General features: G+C 38.5%; 2 protein-coding genes across 3 annotated transcripts in view; one reads left to right on the top strand and one right to left on the bottom strand.

The window, feature by feature from the left end:
- The window catches only part of eif2ak4 (eukaryotic translation initiation factor 2 alpha kinase 4), a 67,874-nt gene extending 62,509 nt beyond the window's left edge, over positions 1 to 5,365 (top strand). For both annotated transcript variants that reach the window (XM_053632985.1, XM_053632983.1), the window contains exons 38-39: positions 1,954 to 2,069; positions 4,608 to 5,365. In XM_053632985.1, the coding sequence (XP_053488960.1) occupies positions 1,954 to 2,069; positions 4,608 to 4,665 (174 nt within the window). In that variant the 3' untranslated portion in view covers positions 4,666 to 5,365. The remainder of the gene's footprint in view (positions 1 to 1,953; positions 2,070 to 4,607) is intronic.
- A 1,790-nt stretch (positions 5,366 to 7,155) lies between these two features.
- Positions 7,156 to 25,435, bottom strand: part of LOC128612653 (cysteine-rich motor neuron 1 protein-like) — a 66,474-nt gene continuing 48,194 nt past the window's right edge. Inside the window, exons 7-15 of the mRNA XM_053632987.1 lie at positions 23,024 to 23,152; positions 21,363 to 21,513; positions 17,985 to 18,106; positions 15,707 to 15,925; positions 13,375 to 13,590; positions 12,244 to 12,465; positions 10,369 to 10,500; positions 9,018 to 9,196; positions 7,156 to 8,559 (exon numbers count right to left, since the gene is read on the bottom strand). Of these exons, the coding sequence (XP_053488962.1) occupies positions 8,368 to 8,559; positions 9,018 to 9,196; positions 10,369 to 10,500; positions 12,244 to 12,465; positions 13,375 to 13,590; positions 15,707 to 15,925; positions 17,985 to 18,106; positions 21,363 to 21,513; positions 23,024 to 23,152 (1,562 nt within the window). The 3' untranslated portion in view covers positions 7,156 to 8,367. The remainder of the gene's footprint in view (positions 8,560 to 9,017; positions 9,197 to 10,368; positions 10,501 to 12,243; positions 12,466 to 13,374; positions 13,591 to 15,706; positions 15,926 to 17,984; positions 18,107 to 21,362; positions 21,514 to 23,023; positions 23,153 to 25,435) is intronic.

The following is a 25,435-nucleotide window of genomic DNA, read 5'->3' as shown; positions in this document are numbered from 1 at the left end:
CTAGTTTCATTCTCAGCACTGATTGAGCCACTGGTGGAGAAGGAAAAATAGGTAGTTTGACTGGCTGCTAGAGTTGGGTGGTGGAAAAGAATCCCCCAGTCTTTGTTTGAACTAGAAATAAAGTAGAGCTTATGCGGTTTCAAGAAATATAAGTCCAGATGAGAAATGTAATTGACGTAGGCTGACGTAGTACACCGAATGAATGGATGTCTTGTCCTCGAATACACATCGAGCAGTGGTGCATAGGAAAATATGAAAAGAAACTATGTGGGTTTAAAGCAGAAAATAATGCACAATGATTGAACCTATACCTCAGGGAACCAGAGCTGAAGGTGACTAAATGCAGCCTCTTATGAAAACACCACACCTCATTTCTTACCATTTTGTGTAAATATGTACTTGCATTACTGAGGTGCTAGTGAATAGTTATGTCTATTGCTATAGCGATTAATAAAAATAGTCACACTTATACTATTAAATATCTTACACTTTACTCTAACAGACTGTTCTGTTCACTACATGGTATAATAGATGACTTGATCCAGAACTGTCCTTAGTTTTTATAGCAATTATTCTGTAAATTTTGCATGTGAGAGATTATATAAAAATATACACACTCACCAGCCACTTTATTAGGATCACCCCCCGCCCCTCCATTACTTCCCCCATAGGTTCATGCTATGGATTCCACAAGATGTTGGAAACATTCCTGTGAGATACTGGTCCATGTTGAAATGATTGCATTCCATAATTGCTACAGATTTGCTGCAGAGTGAATCTCCCATTCTACAACATCCCAAAGGTGCTCTGTTGGATTCTGTTGGGATGAACTTATTTGTCATGTTCATGGAACCACTTTGAGATGACTTTGGGCTTTGTGACATGGTGCGTTATCATGCTGGACCATTGTAAGATGGGGAAATTGTGGCCATAAAGGGATGCACGTGGTCTGCAACAGTGCTCAGATATGCTGTGGAATTCAAACAATGCTTGACTGGTTATAAAGAGGCCCAGTGTGTGCCAGGAAAACATTCCCCACACCAATAAACCACCACAACCAGCAGCCTGAACAGTTAACACAAGGCAGGTGGGCCCATGAATTCATGCTTTTGGCACCAAATTTTGACCCGACAATCTCCATTTCCCAGCAGAAACATTGATTCATCAAACCAGTTGACATTTTTCCAATCTTCTTTTTCCAAACTGTCTGGTTTCTGTGAGGCTGTGTCCACTGTAGTCTCCGATTCCTGTTCTCCAATGACCGGTACCCAATGTGGTCTTCAGCTGTTGTAGCCCATATGTCTCTAGTTTTGATGCATTGTGCTTTCTGAAATGATTTTCTGCTCACTTCTATTGTAAAGACTGGTATTTCAGATTGGCTATCTATCGTGTCAGCTCAAACCAGTCCTGCCATTCTCATCTGACCTTTCTAATTAACAGTGCATTTCCGCCTCTAGAATTGGCACTTGCTGGATGTTTAAAAAATATATATTATTATTTATTTTTGCACTATTGCACTGCTATATATTTGATGTGAACAAGCTCAAGACCTGAAGCCTTTGACCTGGATCTGCATGATTTTATACACTGCTGCTACCACATGATTGGTGGATAATTGCATGAATGAGCAGCTATACTAAAAGTGGCTGGTGAGCGTGTATAGTATTCCAGGCCTGAGCAAGTGAAAATATTTTGCATGAGATTTCAGTTAAATTATTCAGTTATTATGCCTATTTCTGGACAGTTTTACTAAAGGATTTATTTATTTTTATTTCTAAAAAGAAACAAATGATCTGCCAGGAGAATTGGTTGTTTTGACAGTAACATTACATACTGGTTATTTACAGTAACTGAATATGTTGAAATAGATTTGTTCTTAATATGTTTGCTGAAAAGCATTTTAAGAAATGAATAAACCAACAATGCCACCTCTGCTCTTTCTGATTGATGCAGTTTGATGGAGAGGAGCAGTTCAACATCAGCGTTAAACACTTACTGTCACATCTGCCCAAGCAGCGCTATCTCAAGTGCATCTGTGAGGAGATCCACCGTTTCAAGATGAGTAAAAGGTAAAACCATACTGAATGAGGTGTTAGGAGAGTCATCATTTTATAAAATACACCAAATGTTCCTCAGGATTTTAATCTGAGTTTATTGTCAGTCAAGCTATGCTGGAAAAAACAGAAAGAGTCTGAAGTAATTCATGTATCAATCCATTCATTCATTCACCTTCAGTAACTACTTCATCCTGGTCAGGTTTGCTGTAGACCCAGATTCTATCCTGGGAACACTGGGTCTGAGATTGAAATACTCCTTAGATGAGACATTGCAGGGTGCCACACAGGCAGTCCGCCTATTAGCACATTATTGGAGGTGGGAGGAAACCATAGAATCAAGAGGAAACCCACATAGACATGGAGAGAATATGCCTGTTGCTCTAGCTGAAGTTATTTAATACTTATTTATTTAGTATGGGCAAATGTTAGCTGTTTTTACAACTAATGTATTTAACAGAATTTAAGTATCGTATGCGTCACTAGTCATATGCTCAGTACCAGACTCCAGAGGTGAAATAATTCCAGTCCTGCATGACCACAGCTTTACAGAGATTTGAACGTTCACCAGATTTTTTGCATGAAGGCTTTAATAATTAGCTGAGTTGATTCAGTTGCACATTTGTATTTTCATTGCTGTGCGCTTGTTTGGTCTACGTATACAGGTGCAGTCAAAATTATTCAACTCCCATTGCAAATCAGGTTTATTGTCAAAATTTACAGACTTTCAGCTGTTTGCAATGAACAAATCAAACAAAAGCAATTGAGAGAGTTCAACACAACAAGTGCTTCAAGTGGTTTCCCCAAATTCAACTGAAAATGCAACTTATAATGATTTCTCCAGTTTCCAAATTATTCAACCCCCTGAATAGAATGCAAAACAGGTGTTGTCTCAAGCACACCCAATGCAACTAATCAAGGGCTTCATTAATTGCACCAGGTGTGCTTGAGCTGGAACACATGAAATACCTGAACTGGCTAGGGGCAGAAAGTGCTTGAAATACCTGGACAGGGCAGAAAAAGGAATCTGTCAAAAGCTGCAATCAGATTTCTGAGAAGGCAGGTTGTGAAAAACCCTCGAGTGACTGCAAAATACCTGCAGCAAGACTCGGTGGCAACAGGCACTGAGGTTTCAGTGAGCACAGTTAGGCGCGCACTAAATGCAGAAGGTTTCCATGCCAGAACTTCAAGACGTACACCACTACTGACCCAAAAGCACAAGAAAAGTCGGCTAAAAATCATATATATAAGCCACAAAAGTTTTGGGATTCTCTTCTGTGGAGCGGCGAAACAAAACGGGAACTTTTCGGCACGATGGATCAGCAGTATGTCTGGAGAACGATTAATGAAGAAAGAACACTCTGTCCACAGTCAAGCATGGTGGTGGCTCGGTGATGCTCTGGGGCTGCTTTGCATCCTCTGGCACTGGAAACCTGCAGTGTGTGGAAGACAAGATGGATTAATTGAAGTATTATGAAATCCTAGGAGAAAACATTGTGCCAACTGTGAGGAAGCTGAAGCTTGGGTGTTATTGGATCTTCCAACAGGACAATGATGACAAGCATACCTCAAATTCCACGAACGCTTGGTTGCAGAAGAAGTCCTTGAAGATTCTACAGGGCCATCACAGTCGCCTGACTTGAACCCCATAGAAAATCTCTGGTGGGATTTGAAAAAGGCGGTTGCAGCACACAATTACAAGAATATTACTGAACTGGAGGCCATTGCTCATGAGGAATGGGCTAAGATTCCTCAGGAACGGTGCCAGAAGCTCTGCATCTCATTTGCAGCAGGTCATAACAGCAAAAGGGTGCTCTACTAAGTACTAAAGATGCTTGCCATGAAGGGGTTGCATAATTTTGAAACCGGAAAAGTTGCATTTTCAGTTGAATTTGGGGAAACCACTTGAAGCATTTGTTGTGTTGAACTATTTCAGTTGCTTTTGTTTGATTTGTTCATTGCAAACAGCTGAAAGTCTGTACATTTTGTCAATAAACCTGATTTGCAATGCGGGTTGAATAATTTTTGACTGAAACTGTATTCATTGCCCTACAGTCATATATTCAAGATATATAAAAATGTGTTCCTCCCCACAATAGTTTATACAGAAGCTTCCTAGCAGACTAAGTAAAAAGAAGGCTACAATTCTAGAGTTTCGTAAATTCCCCTTCAAAAAAAAAAAAAAAAAAGGTCAGGAATCGGTATGACTAAGCTGCATTTGGCACCTCTAGGAGTCTCCATAGATTAGGCAGAACAGTTGTTTCTAATTTGTTTGTTTGCAAACAGTCTTTCTAGGTTGTGCAGGCCATATTTGCTGCAAAACTAGCATAAAAAAGGAACAATGGAGATATTGTGAGGCATTTCGTGGGACAGATTGTATTTACAGTTTTAACAAGTAAAGCTTACAAAGCCACTTGGAAGTGACAAGGGAATACTGTTTTCGCAATATTGAGACACACAACTACATCAAGCAAATGCTTATACTTGGAAAAGTAGTCATTGGAAATCGAAATGAAATAGATTTTTAGAATCTGAATGTATTTTTCTTTGCAGGGTTGCAGTTGTGGTCTTGTACAGTTACAGAGATGACTACTACAAGATTCTTCTCTAAACCGGACGTCATTCGCCATTTTAGACAATATATTTTCAAAGACTCTTTAAGGACTGAAATTAAGTATGTTCTTAATTTAGATTTGCAGGGGGGTTTCTTTTTTTATTGTTAATGACCGCAGTTTACGTCTCTGCCAAAGGTACAGAATGTTCATTGTCACAGGGGTCCAGTAACTATTACCAACTTTGAACCTCTGCATTATATAATTCTCCAGTCTGAATTCTCCCCATAGTGATATGTCAATCTTTTATTTTCCAAAACAGAGAACTGTTTAAGAGGATTTTCAAAAGTGTTAACACTTGATGTATTGTAAATGCATTAAAACATGTATTTTTCTTTACAAAAATGCTTCCTTGTTTTGAACGTGTATATAAGCAGAATGGTGTGAAATGTACAGACATAAATTGCTACATTTCATGCCTCAATAAGTGGCATTTACTGGAGCTGGGGTTTGTGGATTGGCATTCATTTTCATCTTGCAAATTAAAGTGTCAAGATCACAACTTAGGGGTTTTTTTTTAGTGGTTACAGGAGTAATAAAATAAAACCGTTTGAAAATAGGCACCAATGGCACAGTGATCACACAATATATTTATTCCTTTTCCAAAAAGCAGATAGAAATGGAAATGGTTTACAAAATCAAAAATGTACAGCAGCTTTGGCTAATATGATTTCTGTCAACATCCAAACAACACACATTTCTTGGTACTCAAACTATAGTTCAGTATTAATAAATAAACTGTTTGAAAAAATAAATAATGTTCTCTTCATCTATGGTTTATCTACCTTTTTACATTTAAGAAATACGACCCTACAATGGCCATTATCATCATTTTAAGCCAACAGCTATCGAAATGATCTAAAATTGTTCTTGCTTTGTTTTGCCCACATTGCAACACTCCTTATGAAAAAATAACAAAACGACAAAAACGGAGTCAAATTGTCCTGTGAACGTATTGTGTAACACTCTTAGGTATGGGCTTTACTCTTGGCAGTGAAACCCAAATAGAAACACTGTTTACTGAAGCAGTTTACCATCCTGATAGAACTGTCAAATCCCTGTCCATGCATCAGTCTTTCCTGGAATATTTTGCAACTTTTTGGTAAGCAACTGATCCTAGTAATACACACTGCCTGTTCTGCATCACTTATGTGGATAATAATTCTGTAGACATTGAGACAGCGCAAGTCCTTAGAGTTATTTTGATATTTAGTTCAGTATTAAAATAGGCACAAATAGTCAGAGTTATCTAGTTATTTGATTATGTCTTGTAGGCTACAGGGGGAAAAAATATCTAAAAATTAATAATAATAAAATGGGTACAGGAAACACGGATGAAGGGATTGATAAAGTCTGAATTCTGAGCTCACTGTCAGTGCACTCATTAGATTTGATAAATGGTTGACTTGAAAACATTATTATTATAATTATTTTTGGCTCACCAGATGCTGAGGATGTTTTAGATAGATTATAACCCTCAAAGGTTGTATTGGAATGGATTTTTCTCTTGGTTCTTAAATGATACATCTTATTAGTTAAGGAAGCCATAATAGAAATCATAAGTCACTAAGACTACAATTAATACACTTAAAATAAAACATATTAGACATAAACCAGAGAGTCTGAATATCCCCTCCTCTTGCAGGGTGCTGATGACTCAGATTGTGCTGTTTGTTCAATATATACACTCACTGACCACTTTATCAGGAGCACTGGTACACCCATACATTCCTGCAATTTTCCAATAGCCAATCATGTCACAGCAGCACAATGTGTAAAATCGTGCTGATGGAGGTCATGAGCTTCAATTAATGTTCACATCAAACATCAGAATGGGAGGTGGGAAAATGGGAAAATCTCACTGACTATGATATGTTATCTTATGGTTGTTTGGGCCAGGCAGGCTGGTTTTAGTATTTAGTATTTCGGAAACTGCTGATCATTTGGGATTTTCACACAGTAGAGTTTACACAGAATGTTGAAGAAAACAAAAAAACATCCAAAGAATAGCAGTGGGAGGGACTTCCGGCTGAGCGATAGATGGAGTAAGACGCAACTTTCGGGGCTCCTGCAACAACCTTTTAATATTTTTTTGTGGAGTGTTTTTGGTGTAAGTTGTGTCCAACACCTTAATCTTCACTTTTGATGTCCAAAATGCCAGCAAAATCCAAAGGGGGAGCGTTTCGTCTGCTCCGCTTCAGCGGCCTGCTCCACACGCTGCATCCTCGCCTCATAGTTATCCCTCCTCCCCTGCGAAGGAGTTATGCCCACTGTCCCCCACCCCCCGATTTCAAGGAGGAGCTCCTCTCTTCACTCCGAAATGTAATGGCGGCTATTTTCAAAACCGAACTCCAGAGAGTAGCAGTGCCTTGTTAATGAGAGAGGTCTATGGCAACTTCAATAACCACGCTTTACAACCTTGGTAAGCAGAAAAATATGTCAAAAATGCACAACGCATCAAACCTTAAGGTGGATGAGATACAACAGCAGATGACCACATTGGGTTCCACTCCTGTCGGCCAAGAAGATGAATCTCAGGCTACAATGGGCAGAGCCTCACTGACAGCTGAAGATTGGAAAGAGATCAGGCAATGTTTTTCCAATCTTCAACAAAATTGCAGGAGATTAACAGTTTCTGAAATACTCAAACCAGCACATCTGGCCCCAACAATCATGCCAAAATCACTGAGATTGGGCAAGATCATCACTCCCCCCATTCTGATGTTTGATGGGAATGTTAACTGACGCGTTTGACTAGTATCTGCATGATTTTATGCACTGGCTGATTGGATAATTACATGATGCAGGTGTTCCAAATAAAATGGCCCATGAATGTACAGGGTATCCCAAAACTTTCCATACATGGGGGAAAATAACACTTTTTAGCAAAATGTAACTTTATTAACAAAACATCATGATTGCCAATTCTTTGTAAACACACATGGAGTCATGTCTCCCACTCAGGATAAACTTGGGACATACATGTAATTGCATGTCCATCTCAGCCTTGCGACAGTTTCCCGATCCAGCCATGAGAATGATTTCAGTACGTTCTAAGTTTTAAGTATAAAAACTTTTGGAAGACATTTTGCTAAAAAGTGTTAACTTCCCCCATGTATGGAGACTTTTGGGACACCCTGTAGTTTAGTCATAGTAATTTCCATTCTGTTCAGTTTTACCCTGCCAATGCCCATGAAGGAATCAGCCAAGTAGCTGCCCTCCATTTTGGGTCACTGTACATACCCCAGTCAAGTTTTGCCTGAGCAAACTCAAACCTTGGTTGTAAACTTCTAGCATAAAGCATTATAAAAGGATAGATCCAAATAAGTCAATTGGAATTGTATTTTGATGCAGAAGTCTGTGCAATGTTCAGTTTTTATGAACCCAATCCCAGCATCTCTCCAGAGTGGACTGTTAAAGCCTCATGTCCAAATAAGTATGCTTTCTTCTCCTATTGCTCCTGAGAACTACGAGAAGAATTTACCACTCCAAAAAAAGGGTGAGGAGGGAAAAACAGCAATATAATAAAGTAATATGCTAGGTTTCACAATACTTTTTTCCTCCACTGGACACCAAAGATCCTTCTCAACAGAAGGCAGAAGAATCCTTGGCATGTGGTGCAAGTCGCTCTGTGAGCTCCATGGATGTGTATGAAACCAACAGAGATGAAAGGAAATATCCTCTAGTCCCAGCAAGAGGCCTTAACGCTGGACTCTCACATGTCCGTTGCTCAGATTGGCGCGTGGGATGCTGATCCGCTCCCCATAGGGCGAACTCGCGCTTGGTGAGAAGGTCATGCTGCAGTCGTTCTTCATGCTCTGGAGCTTGTTCTCCTTGGATGGCTCTGCGTAGACAACCGAGTTCTTGTTCACATGCTTCTTTAAGATCACAGTCTATGGAGGAAAACGAAAAGCACCAAAAGGCTTCATTAAGGAACATTGCTCAACTTCAACAGGGGAGGAAAACCCTGCCAGCTTTTCAGCATAAGTGTGTCTTACTATAGGAGTAGCAAACATTTAGCTGGGAAGGAATGATTACATTTCCCATGATACAAAATGTCCTTAGTTGTGAGAGTGATGTTAAGATACTTTTAAGAATTGACTTTTAATAAAACACTGTGTACATCATTGATGATGACATACATATATTATGTCATACATACATTTCATTTACAGCTGCACAGTTGACATGTATTCATAAACAACAAGTATTCTAGGTCATTCCCCATCCATAAAAAAATTCACTTGATTTACTATGTCTATAATGTTCTTTTCTTGGCCAGTGTTACAGCTAGCAAGTGGTCATATTTCTGTCAAAAACAGACTGTAGAAACAAATCCTTACATGCTTACCTTTTTGGGTGCATTGTAGCAGGACATCTGTATGCAGTTTTTCTTCTTGTTAATGAGAAAAGCCACCATAAAAAATATGACTATAGACATGAGGAGGGCGGCCAGAATCCAGGCTAGTGATTGGTAGATGAGGGACATTTCTGCCTCAGCTGGGACATCCTCACTCACACTTCCACGATCTTAAAAAGATGAGAGTTTCACATCAAATGTCATGTGTACTAACATTTTTATATTACCAACATTGGTAACAGGAAAATCCTAGCAGGCAGAGAGGAAAAATTATTTTACCACAAATATCCTGGCATGGATAGCTTTTTTTTCCCCCCAGTTGTTTGCTGTCCACCAAGTAGCAGTTAGAAAACAGTGAGACAAAATATCAGTGTGATTGCTACTTAATAATTAGTAGCTCCTCAAGCTTTTTTAACACTAGTCTCACCCACTTAGTTTCTTAGCTCAGTGGTTGAGATGTTGAACTACTGATCGGAAGGTCTTGAGTTCAAATCCCAGCACCACTAAGCTGTCACTGTTGGGCCCTTGAACAAGGCCCTTAACCCTCAACTGCTCAGATGTATAAATGAGAGTGGTAGCTTGGTGGGTAAGATGGTGATCTACTGATCAGAAGGTCATGAGTTCAAATCCCAGCACCACTAAACTGGGCCCTTGAGCAAGACCCTCAACTGGTCAGATGTATAAATGAGATAAATGTAAGTTGCTCTGGATAAGAGCGTCTGCCAAATGCCATAAATGTAAATAAAGTCTATGCAAAGCGAAAGCAACCAGACAAGTATGCATCTTTCACGTCACCTGTCCTTACCTTTTCTGCTGAATTGGTCTGACTACTGCTTTAGTTCAAAAAGCAGAAAAACTTAGTTTACAGCTGTCTCGCATATTAAAATGGCAAGAGGTCAATGTTACGGCAAAACTATAGATTCTGGCACCTCTCTTCCTAGCTGTGTCACCCAGCCTGAGTACTAGTCTGGTTTTTCATAACCTACACTTCTCATTTCCAGTCACAGGGACTCCATACTCCTGGTGTTTTTTTGTGAGGCCCCCAAACATACCCAACTCAATCCACAGCTAATAAAGTCCTTTATAACTCAGGTGTGTTTGAACAGAGAATATAGTAAAATCTGCAGTGAAACAGGACCAGAATCAAGAACCTCAGTTTTGCCAGTTCACTCAACATATGGAAATTTCTATCCAGCTCATTATTTTTCACTGCTCTTGCAAGCGATTGATCCATGTGACATGCATTATACAACAAAATGATCTTTGTGGTCAAGTCTTATTGGAGAAGCTTATGGTTGTAATGTGTATGGATGATGTGGTGGTTTCTGTAGTATGGTTCTACCTGTAACAGGAACTACTGTATGCACTGTGATCCAAACTTCACTTTCAGTGATCGTAATGGTGTCACTAGCTTTGTTTTTAGGTTTGCTTGTTGTTGTTGTAGACATCACTGGCACAGTGGTTGTCGCAACATCTATGAACAGAAGAAACAAAACAAAAAAAAGTGCTGTAACTGTCAGAGTTTCGTGAGCATTATAGCTGGATATTCATTTGCAACATGCGAAGCCTAAAACAATTACTACCTCAAAAACTATTACTACCTCAATAGTAAACTATTATTACTGAGCCTTATGGCACAGGGTCTCACAGTATAGACATAAAAGTATTACATAAACACACACACACATTAACAATGACAGGCAGAAAGACATCACCCATTTGTGCCCAGCGCTTCATATCCATAATCAATCTTTCTCTTTTCTGAATAGCAAGCATGGTAAACAATAAAGCTGTGCTTGTTATCTCTCCTCCAAAGACATTTCTGGGGAATTTTTTTTAAATTCAAGAATATAATCCACCTCATTCTTGTTTATTATGCCTGCTATTGTATTTCATGTGCACTTTCTCAATCACTGCTGACGTGTTATGGATGTGTCAGTGAAGCAGGCTCAAATGAATTAGTTTCAATGCTAGGGTGTTTCACTCTGTATAGTAACCACAACAACAGTCAACAACAGGCTATGTGAATCTACAGTTTTTGCACTAGAAAGAAATCAGCCCCAGTCTATATCATGTATGTGTACTTCATATACATGTTTTTTCATACACCTGCTGGTTGTTTTTTCCTCCTTGAAAGAATTCAACTCCCCTCAATGCCCCTGACCATGCCAAAAATACAAGCATTGTAATTTGCTGCAAGCTTGGCAAAGAACTGGCAAAGAATGTGTACAAGTATATTCCTTTCACCTTTAAATGCAAAACAGGAAACTGTGAATATGCAGATACTGAGGAGATATTTTTGTTGCCAAAATTACACAAAGGGTATCCTGTGTATCCGTGTGCAGTTCTGTAGTGAATGACATCGGTGCACCTGATTTTTGTCTTTTTTTTTTTTTTTTTTTTTTTTTACAAATTACATACTGCTTCAGCTTCAGGCTGAGTGAAACCTCTTTCTGTGATGAGCCACCATTAATTCAATTTTATTTATATAGCACATCTAACAGTAGACATTGACACAAAGCAGCTTTACAGAAATCCAGATATAAAATTTTTAATTTATATTTAAATTTATCCCTAAAGAGCAAACCAGAGGAGACGGTGGCAAGGAAAAACTCCCTGTGCCAACAAGAAACCACTGTGAGGGGAACCCAACTCAATAAGGAACCCATCCACATCTGAGTGACAAAGGATAGTTCAATTATAAATCATTACTCTTCTTTAACTGTATATTATAGAGTCATGTAGTGCTACGTGTGTTAAAAGTAACTTGAGAATGAGCATCGCTAAAATTTAAATTTTACATCTGATTGTATCAAACTGAAGTAATCGAATTAAGTGGTACTTTTGCACACAGGAGCCCTATATGAAAATTAACTAGCTTTTATAGATATTTATTATCAAGTCTTTCTTTTTTAAGCCCGTTAGTCTTCCATTTTGATCATTTGCCAATTCACACCCACAAGTCAACTCTACCCTATCATGACAGCTACCATCTGGAAGGTGAAGTCTAACACAGGCTTCCTCCAAGACACATGAAGCCAGTCACTGGATTGTTTTGAACTCTTGTTCATGCTAGCTGTTAGCACCACTCAGGAGCCTGAGCGAGTCTTTTTGAGTGAACTGTTTCATTAGCCTAGCATAGTACCAGTAATTTGTATTGCGTTTCTGGTATACACCATATAAATCAGCAGTTTACGTCAGGCCAGTAGTGACTTACCCAGACACTGTGGACAGCACTGTCCCTTACGAAGCACTGGCACTTTGCATTTGGCAGCTGGACATCGCTGGGAGAAACACTGAATGGTCCCATTATTGCAAATGCAACTAGTGCAGGCATTTGGTTTCCATGAATCACCAGCCAAAAGGATGTCTCCATCACTGGAGATACAATATTCTCGTTGGCTGTTATTGACAGGAAGGAGGGAGCTCAGTGTGTCCTCTGCAAGACAAGTACACAGAGTGTAGATGGTAAACACGTGCTTCATTTTGATTTTCAAGTACCATAGTAATGATATTAGGCCTTGGGTTTGCAGATAAGACTTCAATTCAGTGGGCTCAGGTTCATTTGTAAATTTCAGTCATCACTCTCTGAGTGGTTGCTGATGAACTACCATAGCACTACAAGCTACACCTTCACTGTGATGAATAGTGGGATCCCTTTGGCAGCTTAAATTTGATTGACAGTCAAAGTTTGACATTTGATAGTCTGCATTTAGATGCATTATGAGGCCTATTCAGATTGGAATATTTTCTGTACATGGGACATGGGTACACCTCTGGAAAGATTACACTGTGTTTTCCCTTCTATAAAATGACCAGTAGAAATGGTTCTCAGGCATTCATCCAAGTCTGATTTGGGGTTGGAGCCTCAAACCAAATCATGTTTAGTTGTTTAATTCATTGACAAGACAGTGTTACAGGCTTTCTGAAGGAGATCACAAAGTGGGGAACCAAATTAAAAAACCAACCCGCCACATTTCTTTCACTAGGGTGGCCATGTAAAGGCATCCAGTGTGGGTCGGTGGATTTATTGGTGTGGGGTACATATTAAAGTACACGTCTAGTGAGCTGATGCCTCTCACCCATCAAACCACTTGCCTGCAGAAGTATGGTAATAAAATTCTAACTTTCTGATCCTTGCTATACATCATATGGACTTAAACCATTCTTCACTACCATTTGCTGCATACATGTGCAACTGGGGAAAAATAGAAGTTCCCCAGTGAGGGGTGCGGGTGTGGTACCGTCTGTTTACAATCAGTGTTCTTTCATCTTATCTGAAGACTATACCTACATTTAAGGTGTTTTAGAAAAGAAGCCTAGAATTGTTTCCAGAATGGAAAGGTACCTTGGCAGATGTGGCAGCAGGTCCCTTTGGTCCAGGTTGGTGTCTGGCAAAGGGCAGGGGGACATACTTCTGTGTCACACAGCACTCTGCCCTGCCTGCAGGTACAGCGGGTGCATTCGTCCAGGTTCCAAGTATCGCCTTCCACATACAGCTCGTCTCCAGGAGCTTGGCAAACCACCATGTCCATTCCCTCAGGACGACCACTGCCTAACTCCTCTGAATCAAACCCAGAGAATTTAGTATTGGTTAGTTAACAAGAAATGTTTAGTTATGTTGTACTTAAAAAAGTTAACAAAGTACATCAAGTTCAATCTTAAATACTGCCAGGTAGTATTAAAGGAAATGAGTTGTGTTACTTCATTTCAACTCATTTTTAGGCTCTTGGCATTCTTTTGCCTTTTTCCAGCCTGAACATTTTTTGCCAGGCATTTTTGTAACTTTCCTCACGTACTAGCACATTCAGAGACAGTGAAACAGTCTCCAGCGTCTAGCAAGATGTCTCAAAAAGTCGCATGCTAGGTAGCTTTTTGGCATTTTGGGGGGAAATATGAATGATATTGGAGTTTGGTTAAGGGCAGGTGATGTTTTGATTTGGTGAGGTTCATTCCACCACTTTCTGGTCAGTTAGTTGCCCATAGCGGCTGGCATAGCTTATAGGTGTGGCGTGTTTGCTTTGTGATTCACTATTTTGCCAACTGTAAAATAAATAAATAAATAAATAAAAATAAGGCAATGGAGAATTAGGTATAAAACAGGTGTGAACACATCTGGGAACATATTAAAGCTAAAAGAATCGCCTCATCTACTATGAGAAGTTACACAGCACCTTCGAAGTTCATGATTTCCAGAAGACTTTTTGACTGTCCACTACTTAAAATGCAGGTGGTATGTCTATCATCTGTGTGTCAAGTTGAATATCAAACAATAAAAGCCCTTCAGACCGCACATCCATTAATTCAACATGTTTCCTGCATGTTCACTAATCACAATGCCATGATTATACAATAGGGTATTGTCACTTAATATTAACAGCGGTGTACAATTTGTAGTCTAGTTAAATTACAGTCTGAGAACATTCAAAATCTTGGATTTCTTTCTGTTTATTTAAAACTGGAAATAAACAGGTTTTTAGAATTTTGAGGAAAATGTGTAACATATTGACTATTCAATATTTAAGAATCTGCACTATTTCTGGGTCCCTATTTAAATGTAAGCAAATTTGTGATACTGACAATGTTAACTGCTTTGTACACAAGGTCATATTTACAATATACCGATGGATTTGATTTAAAATGGATTGTAAGTTTTCACACAAACTTTTAGAGTCTGTGCAAGCTCAAGTGCACAAGGTCATCCATCCATTTTCCATGCTGCTTATCCTACACAGGGTTGCGTGGGAGCCTGGAGCCTGCAGCCTATCCCAGTGAACATGGGGCACAAGGCAGGGGACACCATGGATGGGGTGCCAACCCATCACAGGGCACAACTGCACATGCATTCACATGCTATGGCAATTTGGAAATGCCAGTCAGCCTACAGCGCATGTCTTTGGACTGCAGGAGGAAATGTCCGAAGCACAGGGAGAAGACGCAAACTCCACACACACAGGGCGGAGGTGGGATTCGAACCCCCCAACCCTGGAGGTTCGAGGCAAGCCTGCTAACCACTATTACTAAGATTCTGCTTGAAAACCTTTGTGTAAAATTGAAAAAGAAAGCCAAACAGAAGCATTTTCACTAGTGGTCTAAGACCATACTGTACATACCCAAGTTGTATGTGTCAACAATTTTTATGTATAAAATCAGCAACATTTTCATTTTGAGTTTACAATTTTTTTTTTTTTTTGTAATATGGCAGTGTGCAGTGTAATTTATTAATGAATTTACCACACACACTGCAACAACAACACTGAAATTAAATCGGAAAAAACTCAGTGATTCATAGCAAAGCGGTCTTAAGAATTTTTTTGATCTCTTACTTTTAGCTGCTTGTAGCAGCTTTTTAAGAAGGTTTTAAGAAATGTTAGAAACATTTAATACTATTTTTTCAAAGAACTCCAAGAAAAGCTGAGTTTTTTTTTTTTTTTTGCCAAAATCTGAAGGGCATGCTCAATTATACTGCTATAACAGCCACAGCCAAATAAAACATCACGTTAAGGATAGGACGGCAGAAATTAAAATGTGCTTGCAATGACTTGTAAACCACCAACTATCAAGAACTGACTAGAAATTGCTGTGTGCTCACCTTACAACTCTACTAAATCCATCATTACACTAATAAATCATTCTGACACTAATGTAAGTGACAAGGTTTTGCAGTGGTTTGTACATACCCTCACAGCTGGGACAGCACTGGTGTGGCCTGAGCACAGGATTTGTGCAGCTGGGTGCAGGGCAAGAGATGAGGACACACATCTCACGTCCAGAATGGCAGTAACAGTCCCTGCAGCCGTCATGCCAGCTCTCGCCCTCTTCAAACTGCTGGCCATTTGCGGTCAGACAGTGGCTATACACTGGAGGAGAAGTGGTAGTGCTAACACTATGCTCACTCTCTGAACAGAAAACACACATTAACATTGTTTAAATATTTTAAGAGGGCTGGAGGCAGATTTTTTTCTGGCATAAGCTGTGCTCTATTCAATGCTGTGTTACCACTGAGAAACTCATGAATTTGTAGTGTTTTTTGATTGTTTTTGCAAATAATGACATCTATTTATTTTTGACCCAAAATAGGTCCTACATTTTTTTTTTTTACCTCAACTGAAACAACACATATTTTGAGAATACTTATTTGCACGCCGGTGCCATGTAAACCAAGTCCCTGGCCCAGACATGCGTTTGTTTGTTTGATGTCCCAAAATAGGCATTTATTTATTAACAGGAAGAAAGGACAGTGAACTGATCTAGATGTTTCAAAATAGCCACACTTTGCTACACAAGTCTACACTTAAATGAGAACATTGGGAATAATGTATGTCCTGAACTGCAGCATAAGAATAAATAATCTCAACTAGCACTGTTAAAATGCGCTTTCTTTTAAAGCGTCAGAAACTCAGAGTTGTTTTCATTATTCCATTTACTTAAAAAAAAAAAAAAAAAACTGTTAAAAACACACACACACACACACACACACACACACACACACACACACACACACACACACACACACACACACACACACACACAACACACACACAAAAACGGACACTTTAATGTTGCCGGCTGAAAAGAACCAGTCATCGTTCCAGTACAGATCTCTATTTCTCACAGAGAAACTCTTAAGATGTGATTTAAACCTTTCCACGTGTACTTTGAAACAAAACACTCATCTCTATATCTTTGAAAGAAAATACTTATCGCTGTACCGTATCAGCCACTGCAATGCAACAAACAATGCAATGCATAACTTTTTGCAATTGTAGACACCATATCATAACCTGGAAATGAGAATTGCTGCATTATGGCCATGCACTCAAGTTCCCATTCTGATAAAGAAAATAAATGTGGCATGTTTTTACTCTAAACTCTCAATGCATATATCATTTACTTAATTTGATATCTAGTGATCATGCACTCAAACCTATTAGATGGTTCACAATCACAGAGAGGCTTCAGAAAGTTCTCTACATTCATTCAGTATGTAATATATAATTTGAGGCTTCACCCAATAAACCTGCCAAACATTTCAGTTAAACTGCATATAATGATAACAAGCATGCACTCAAAAAATGAATTCATTACTCTTACTTAATTTAATTAAACAAAGTTTTTGCATGCAATTTAATTTAGTTCATTCAAAATAAATCAGTTTAGTTGGGTCATCACAATTTAGTTGGTTTGGGTCAAATTAATTTACTCTATGTTTAATTAACTTCATTACGTTTGTCAAGCTAAATTTTCTTATGTTGGTCCAACTTAATTTGTTATTAATTTACTGAGGTTTAATTAATTTTCTTATGTTTAATCAAGCAGTTTCATTCATCATTATACAAAATGTATATAATGAATAATGAACAAATAAGAAAAAACTGTGGTCAGTACTGACATTAGTATAGATCACCGAGTGCCACAGTCTAAGCACAAGCGCCACTTTTCAGCACAATGGTAACCACAAAATTCCAAAACATTACAGAAACTCCTTCAAATGTTCAAAACATGGAAAAACAAACAATAATGTCTTTCCCTTTACTGAAAACCACATAAAATTACACTTAATCCCTAAATTTACTCTCCTTGCAAAGCATGCTGGGAACTACAGATCCATTGTCCAGTTAGTTACGTCAGTAAAAATGATTCATGTAGCCTAGTTTTAATACAAATGAATTAAGTAAACTTCAGTTTTAAATATATTAGGTGGATTGAACACAATGAAATTAAGTTGTGATAAAATGTTCAAAAATCATGTTACTTTAGCTCATTCTAATTAATTAAACTGAACAAGAGGGGAAAAAATAATTTTTTTGGAGTGGGCTTGATGTGAAGTATTTCTTCAACAACTCCTAATAATAATAATAATAATAATATAAATAATAATATTATTAATAATAATAATAATATCTAATAACACTTAATAAATAGATCAGCAACTTGAGGCTTTGCCCAACCACTCACCTTTGCAGAGGCAGATGTTGCAGCCTTTTCTGTTCTGTTTATAGCCATCACTACACTGCTTGTCACATGTGAAGGGGGGACACTTAATGCAGCGACACATCTCACAGCCATGTTTATTTCTCCTGTGGAATTACAATCACATTATTAAGGTAGGAAACTAACATTAGTCCAGTTTACACCAGTTTGCCTGGTGTTCATACACTGTGTAAAATGTAAATAAAAACAGAATGCAATGATTTGCAAATCTCATAAATCCATATGTTATTCACAATAGAACATAGAAAACATATCAAATGTTTAAACTGAGTAAATGTACCATTTTAAGGAGAAAAATAAGATAATTTTGAATTTGATGGCAGCAACACATCTCAAAAAAGTTGGGACAGGGGCAACAAAAGGCTGGAAGAGTAAGTGTTACTAAAAAGAAACTGCTGGAGGAACATTTTGCAACTAATTAGGTTAAATGGCAACAGGTCAGTAACATGATTGGGTATAAAGAGTATCTTAGAGATACCCCCTTATTATATATATAATATATTAAACACTCCTGCATTACATCCCTATCTTACATATTTAGCCTTTAATCACAAACACTCACCAGTTTCTTACATCTCACATGCTGCAGCATGCCCCCTGCAAGCTAAAAATCCACCTAAATTGTCAGCAGGTGTGTTATCTAGCAAGCCCAAGTGATCGAATGTAACTGATAGGACTTTTGGAAACCAAGCCAAGAATGATCCAACTAGTCATGCACTGAGCCCAGTCTCCTCAGGGAACAATGTAAAATCTCACAATGGGTGTACAGTTACACAGTGATGCTCACATAGTACAAGAACTTTTATAATGTTCATAATTTCATCCATTCCTATTGGTCCTTCCTTTAAGAATCGACAGCTTCTGAGAAATCTGTGTACATGAGCATACAAGTCAATAACAACTCTCTGTGCCCAGCTGCTAATTATAAAAAGGTACACTGGAGAGACCACAAAGCCAGATGGTCAAGCCCGAAAACACCAGGGCATATGGTTCTGCTTTCTTCCCTACTATATTACTTCTCTTTGAAGAATCCAGATAAAAGCAGCACCCTGAATTTTGCAAGATCCATGTGGTGCACAAGCAATTCCATCACTAACAAAGCATACAGTCTTCCCAGTCCCCTTAACTATACAATTCATCTATTTCTTACAGCTGTTCAGATAAGAAACTGTATATTCTGTTGTGTAACATTTGTGTAAAAGAAACACACCTCCACCATGCATTTTTTATTTTTGTCTGACATGATTTTATATATAATCATGACAAATCTGTCTCTATGTATGTACAGTATGTCACTCATTTGGTCCTCATTCACCCATTTATTGCTTTGTATGTTAAAGTAAATCTCCTTGACCTTATTTCTTCTCACATTTCTTCCAATACTTCCAATACATTGATTTCTTAATTTCATTAGTCTAGCCTAATTATGTTATCTGTCGTTTCAACACCTTCAGGAACAGCACCCATTTGTACACTATATGCATGTTGGTGCGGTAGTAGTGCGTTTTTGCTGAAACAGCAGTAATGTGTGTATTAAATTAGTGGACAGTGGAAACTCACGGTGTACAAACACAGAAACAGGTCGTCCTGTGACCTTTTGAAACAGGCTTTGTTTAAAGGCGGGCTGTGGAATTTCACCAGGGACTATTGCTGGCTCGACAAATTCCATCATGCCTCTTCCAATGGCCCTGTTACAGCCTGTCAGATCAGATGATATTTTAGTTCCACTGAGAAGGGGAAACGATTTAAGTCCCCTATTGTTCAGAGCCCCGGGGAGCTGCACTGTGCCAAATGTTTAGTACAAACAACTTGCCCTTTGCACATTATGATGCACACTAGACTTTACATTTTTCAGTTTGACTATACTGTCAAAGTCATGCTATTGAGGCTCATCTTTCCAGAAAGCAGAAGATTCTGGGCCTATTTCAGTTGTGCTTAGGCCCGTTAAGTCAACGGCAAGAGTATTTTGGGCCAAAGGGTAACCAGCCACACTTCAGGTTTTTAATGGCATTGAGTCTGGGCCAAAAATGACCCAAATGCAAGCAATACTCACAAGTGACCAGCTGTAAGCTTTGCTCTAACACACAGTCTGATCAAGGCTGAGTTGTGGCTTTGTTGTAGGAGTTAGATGCAGATTTCGAAGTTCATGGTGGTAAGTGGGCTAAATGAAGCATTAAGTGTGAGCCAGTGCTGGGCCATGTTTCTCATTTGCTATCAGCATGCAACAGGCAATTGAAGCCCTAATGACCTTCCAATGCCCATTTTCTGAACTATTAGGTAAAAGAATTACCACCGGTCTTTTTATAGTATTCATTTCCAAGTACTTGTGGTTTCATGTATCATTTTTGGAGAGGTCACAGAAGCATCAAACGCATGAAACCTCAAAACAACAAACATATTCAAAGCAGACCCTTGTCTCTTCATGGGCCAGTATAAACATATAAGCAGAAGAGACAGCTGGACAGAAGGCTAAATGTACTCTGGTTTATTAAGGGATTCCCAGAAAACGGCATCTCAGTGTGGGATGAAGCCTGTGCTTCCTGCTTGTATCCTCCCCTGAGGCAGTCACTGGCACTCAGTGAATATCCCACCATTCCCATCTCCAGAAGAGCCTCCTCAGAGCATGGTTTAAATACCAGAGGACTTTCACTCAAGACACTACATTGTGATACAAAGTAGTTGTTGTTTTGAAACACAGAGATGCTTGATGAATTTGCTTAGAGGTGAGTAGTAGAGACTAGAGCTTCCAGATGTTGAGTTTAATGTGAAATTAATTAATTAATTAATTAATTATATATATATGACAACATGAAGAAACCTTGAAAGGAACCCAACTCAAAAGGGAACCCATCCTCTTCTGGGTGATGCTAGATAGTGGGATTATAAATCATTACAGTATACAGTTTTAGAAGAGTAAATGTAAAACAGTACAAGAAGGTTTAGTGGATTACACTCTGGTCAAAAAACTCCCTAAGACAACATGAGGAAGAAACCTTGAGAGGAACCAGACTCAAAAGTGAACCCATCCTCTTCGGGGTGACACCAGATGCGATTCTAAATCATTACTCTACACTAAACGGTCATACAGAACTTATTGTGTTGAAAGCATGTTCAATATGAGCATCAGGGTACAGAAGAACTTTTTAGGTTCACGTCTATGGTATCCAAGTAAAATTATGTACTGAAGCAAGGGTAAATCTTGGGCATACACTGTGCATACACTTTAAGGTATCCATGTAGGACCATCCCCAGCAGCAGAGATATATCTTACAGTGATTAGAGATAGGGGAAAACATATCTAGATTGGACCAAGAAAACAATCTGAGGCATCAGTAGACTTACACATAGCCATAGGGGCAGGTCTTTCTGCAGGTCAGAAGTCTACACTCGGAGGGAGTGCTGCACTCACATACTTCACAACCGTAGTCGTCCTTCTCATATCCCATGGGACACTGCTTGTTGCAGTAGCTGGAGAGTTTGGGGCAAGAATCATCTGAAACAGCCAAAAAGGTTGCACTTCATCAAAGGTTATATGATAAGCCTACAGGTTTACATAGATAATAAGATAAAAATGAGTCATATCTGCCTAAAGCAGTACAGTAAATGAAAATAAATTAGCATAAAACCAATGTATTATCAGATTTGTTAGACTATAAGGTTGCCTTTTGTGCTTCAAGTCCAAGCAGAACACAACATATCACTCCCATGATCCTGGGTGTGTTGGGCCAAATCTGTGTGTGACTTGTTCGATGAGCATGATGAAACACTGCAACACTTTGAAAGGCTTGCAAAATCACTGGACCTCAGTTCCTTAGAAAACTTGTTGGATCATTTGGAATGGCAGATAAAACTAAATAGGCACCCACAAACTCAGACAGCGAGCTAAAATTGACAGGAACTATCTCAGTGCATAGGCATACTCTGACAGGACTGGCACTGTTAAGGCATGGCGAGGAGTAACCAAGTATTATGACAGAAATTAGACGAGACAGTTTTTTTTGTCCAGGGAGCTTACAATGTAAGTAAATCAGTTGTCCTGAGCATTGCCCTATAGAGGCAATGGAATATTGCCACTAAAGGTATATGCTTTTTCCTGAAAAAATCTTCTAAAAAGTCTTCTAAACATCTAAAGACTGCCTAAGCGTTTACTTGTATTGCACACCACTGGTACTTGCAGAAACACGTGCTTTTTGAAAGCGGACCATCAACAAATGTTCTCTATGCTGTTAGGCAATATCTAAGGTAGTAGAGGGAACATCTCAGATTAGCAATTGTTTTATTCTGTACATGATTGCTTTACTGAATTTATGGACTAACACTAAGTTACAAGGTCTCTGAAAATTAGATAATTTACTGTGGATATTCCCTATACATAAAACTACACTATATGGCCAAAAGTTTGTGGACACCTGACCATAAATCTCATGTGCTTTTAGATCATCCCAGTCCAGATTTAGTACCCCCTTTGCTGTTGTAATAACCTCCAATCTTCTGGGAAGGCTTTGCAGTAGATCTTGGAGTGTAGCTGTTTGCTCAGTCAGGCACAAGAGCATTAGTGAGGTCAGGAACTGGTGTCGGGTGAGGAGGCCTGGGGTGCAGCCTGCATTCCAGTTCATCCCAAAGATGTTCAGTTGGTTTGATGTCAGGGCTATGTGCAAACCACTTGAGTTCTTCTACTCCAATCTTGGCAAACCATGTCTTCATGAACCTTGCTTTGTGCACAGAGGCATTGTCATGCTGGAACAGGTTTGGGTCCCTTAGTTCCAGTGAAAGGAAATCTTAATGCTACAGCACACAAAGACATTCTATATATTGTGCAATTGTGTGCTGCCAACCTCGTGGCAACAGTTTGTGGGTAGAACTACATACGAGTGGGATGGTCAGATTACCGCATACTTTTGCCCATATAGTGTATATACTGACTTCAAAGTAGAGATCTGAACATGCATATGATTTGATAAAGAAAGCCTAGGTGTCATGTGGGAGGTCAGGAATTTACTTACTGCCAAGACACTGGCAGAGTAGACAGCCATTGTGGTCCTGCTGAAAGCCAAAAGGACAGTCATGTCCTGACAGAGAGCAGTTTTCAAGTGGAGGACACAGTAATGGGCTTACAGTCTCATATGAAGGCTCTGAAAGAACATAGAAAATAATTAGATACTAATGCTTCTTGAGAGAAAAAGGATCTTCGCATTCAGACAATACACATTAAAAGTATTTGCTGAACTTCCTTACCCTTAAAGAACCTGGGAGAAACTAAAACCAAACACACACACATACTATCATGTATCATTATTATTTTAATTTAAAATGTAATGGACATTCAAGATGAAATTCAAGATAAAAATCAAAGTGTCAAATGCTGTGTTTAACATTACTAAAACAGAAGCATATTCACAATTTGAAGCAAGCAGTACGTCACTGACCACATTAGCCAGTGCTGATTCTATACTTAGATGCTGACTGAAACACATTATTGCTTTGGTATTCTTTCATATAAAATAAATAAATAAATAAAAAATGGTTGGATAACAACTTTGTCCAAAATCTGAGATAGAAAGAGAGTTGGAGATTGGGTGGTAATTGGAAAGGTTGAAGAAATAAAGTTTTCTTAAATAATCTTCAGGATATGGTCCAAACGGAGTGTGAAATTAATTATGTAAATTAAATAGTAATTTAGAGGTTCAGATATGATAAAACTATGTCTGTGTATGCCAGTAAACAAATTTCCACATTTAGTACCACTGCTAGTAGTAAAGCTATATGTAACTGCACTCAGTAAAGACAAAGATCACACTGTTTCACATGCCCAATTTTGTCATTTCCAGGCAGCAGTACTTATCACAAACTCAGCTGTCTGTCCGATGTGCATAACTTTCCAAACATCAATTTTGTGATAAGATTCATGGATAAATGCTAACATCACTGGCAGCAGCACTTTCCAGGTTTTAGTGATTATGGATAAATGCAGATGCGATTATCTCACAGTGATTCTACGAATCTGGAAACTTTGATGAATGAACAGCCTCTTACAGTAGTTCAAATTTTTACAGTCAACTCTCCTGTTAAAATACTGACATCACATCTGTTGGTATTTATATGATGTCAAAATGAGACCCTCAGCTTGAGGGGTGGTTTTCGTGGGCAGCACCGCTGTGATGGCACGTGTGCAACGCACTAATACCTCTCCATGCTGGCAGGCAGAAAACCAAAAGGAGCTGTAACTAATTATGTTCCCGTAGAACAATATTCTCCTGTTAAAGAAGGTAGGTTGGGTTCCATTTGGACGGTTAGACCTATAAAAAGCAAAGATTCTGCATTCTAAGGAATGCCTGCAGGCGTGCTTTAATGAGTTGTGAGGAGAAACATTCATGCTGGTGGCACTGGATCACTAACAAGCTATAGAAAGGTGAGACATTACTCATGCAGTTCCCTTAAAAGGATTACACTGTCTTTTATGTATTTATTTAAACAGAGCTATACAGAAACATCATGAACTACATCAAGACATGACTTATTTGCTATGCTCATATTAACTGTTTATGCCAAACGTAGATGATGCCAGCTGTTCCGAACACTCTCTAAGCCGTAAGTCTGGAAGGCTAGAAATCTGACAGCAGAATATTGTATGCAGAAAACCTTCTCCAATTTTCATTGCATGCACATGTGTAGTAGTTAAACAAGAGAAATAAGTTGGTCTCAAACTCAAACACTGATTCTAAAAAAACGATAATCAACATGGTCACCACTAATAATACATACAGTACAGTGTTTAAGAATGGGAATAAGAATTAAAAACATGTTCTTAAATGAAGAATATGAGTTACAGCATTTAATTCAAAGTCAAAATGTAGACTTTAGATGTTAATGCTTTTTAAGTATTCAATGAAATGTCTATTTATCTGATATAGCAACAGATAGGATTGTTTCTCTTCATACTGTAAATCAATTGATAGAACACATTTGTTCAAACTCCATTTAATTATATTGTATTTGTCTAGAGCTCTAAAAAAATAGACATTATCACAAAGCAGCTTTATAGAAATCCAGATGTAGAAATACAAGAAAATTTTACACAAATTTTATATATAAACAATATCCTAAAACTCCTAAAACGCCTGAAATAATTTTAGTTTCCACATAAAATCACAAAAAGCACAGCAAACAAAACTTTATTGTTCATGTCATTACACATTCACGTAACCATTTACTTTTACCACCAAGCTGATGTGTTGTGTACTTTATTATCCCAACTGACAAGAGGTGCAATTTGCAACATCTTTTCACACACCTCTCAAAATGTTGCCATGTATATAAAAAGAGTCAGCTTTAAATGCGCTGGAGTCTGAACAAACAGTGGTAGAGCTTTGAGACAGAGTGGTGAGAAGAAGACGTATAAGAAAATGTATGCTTGT

Source organism: Ictalurus furcatus, chromosome 9 (genome assembly GCF_023375685.1).
Source record: "Ictalurus furcatus strain D&B chromosome 9, Billie_1.0, whole genome shotgun sequence".
Taxonomy (NCBI): Eukaryota; Metazoa; Chordata; class Actinopteri; order Siluriformes; family Ictaluridae; genus Ictalurus; species Ictalurus furcatus.
The sequence above is the reverse complement of the archived record's forward strand: the minus strand, read 5'-3'. Positions and strand labels throughout refer to the sequence as shown.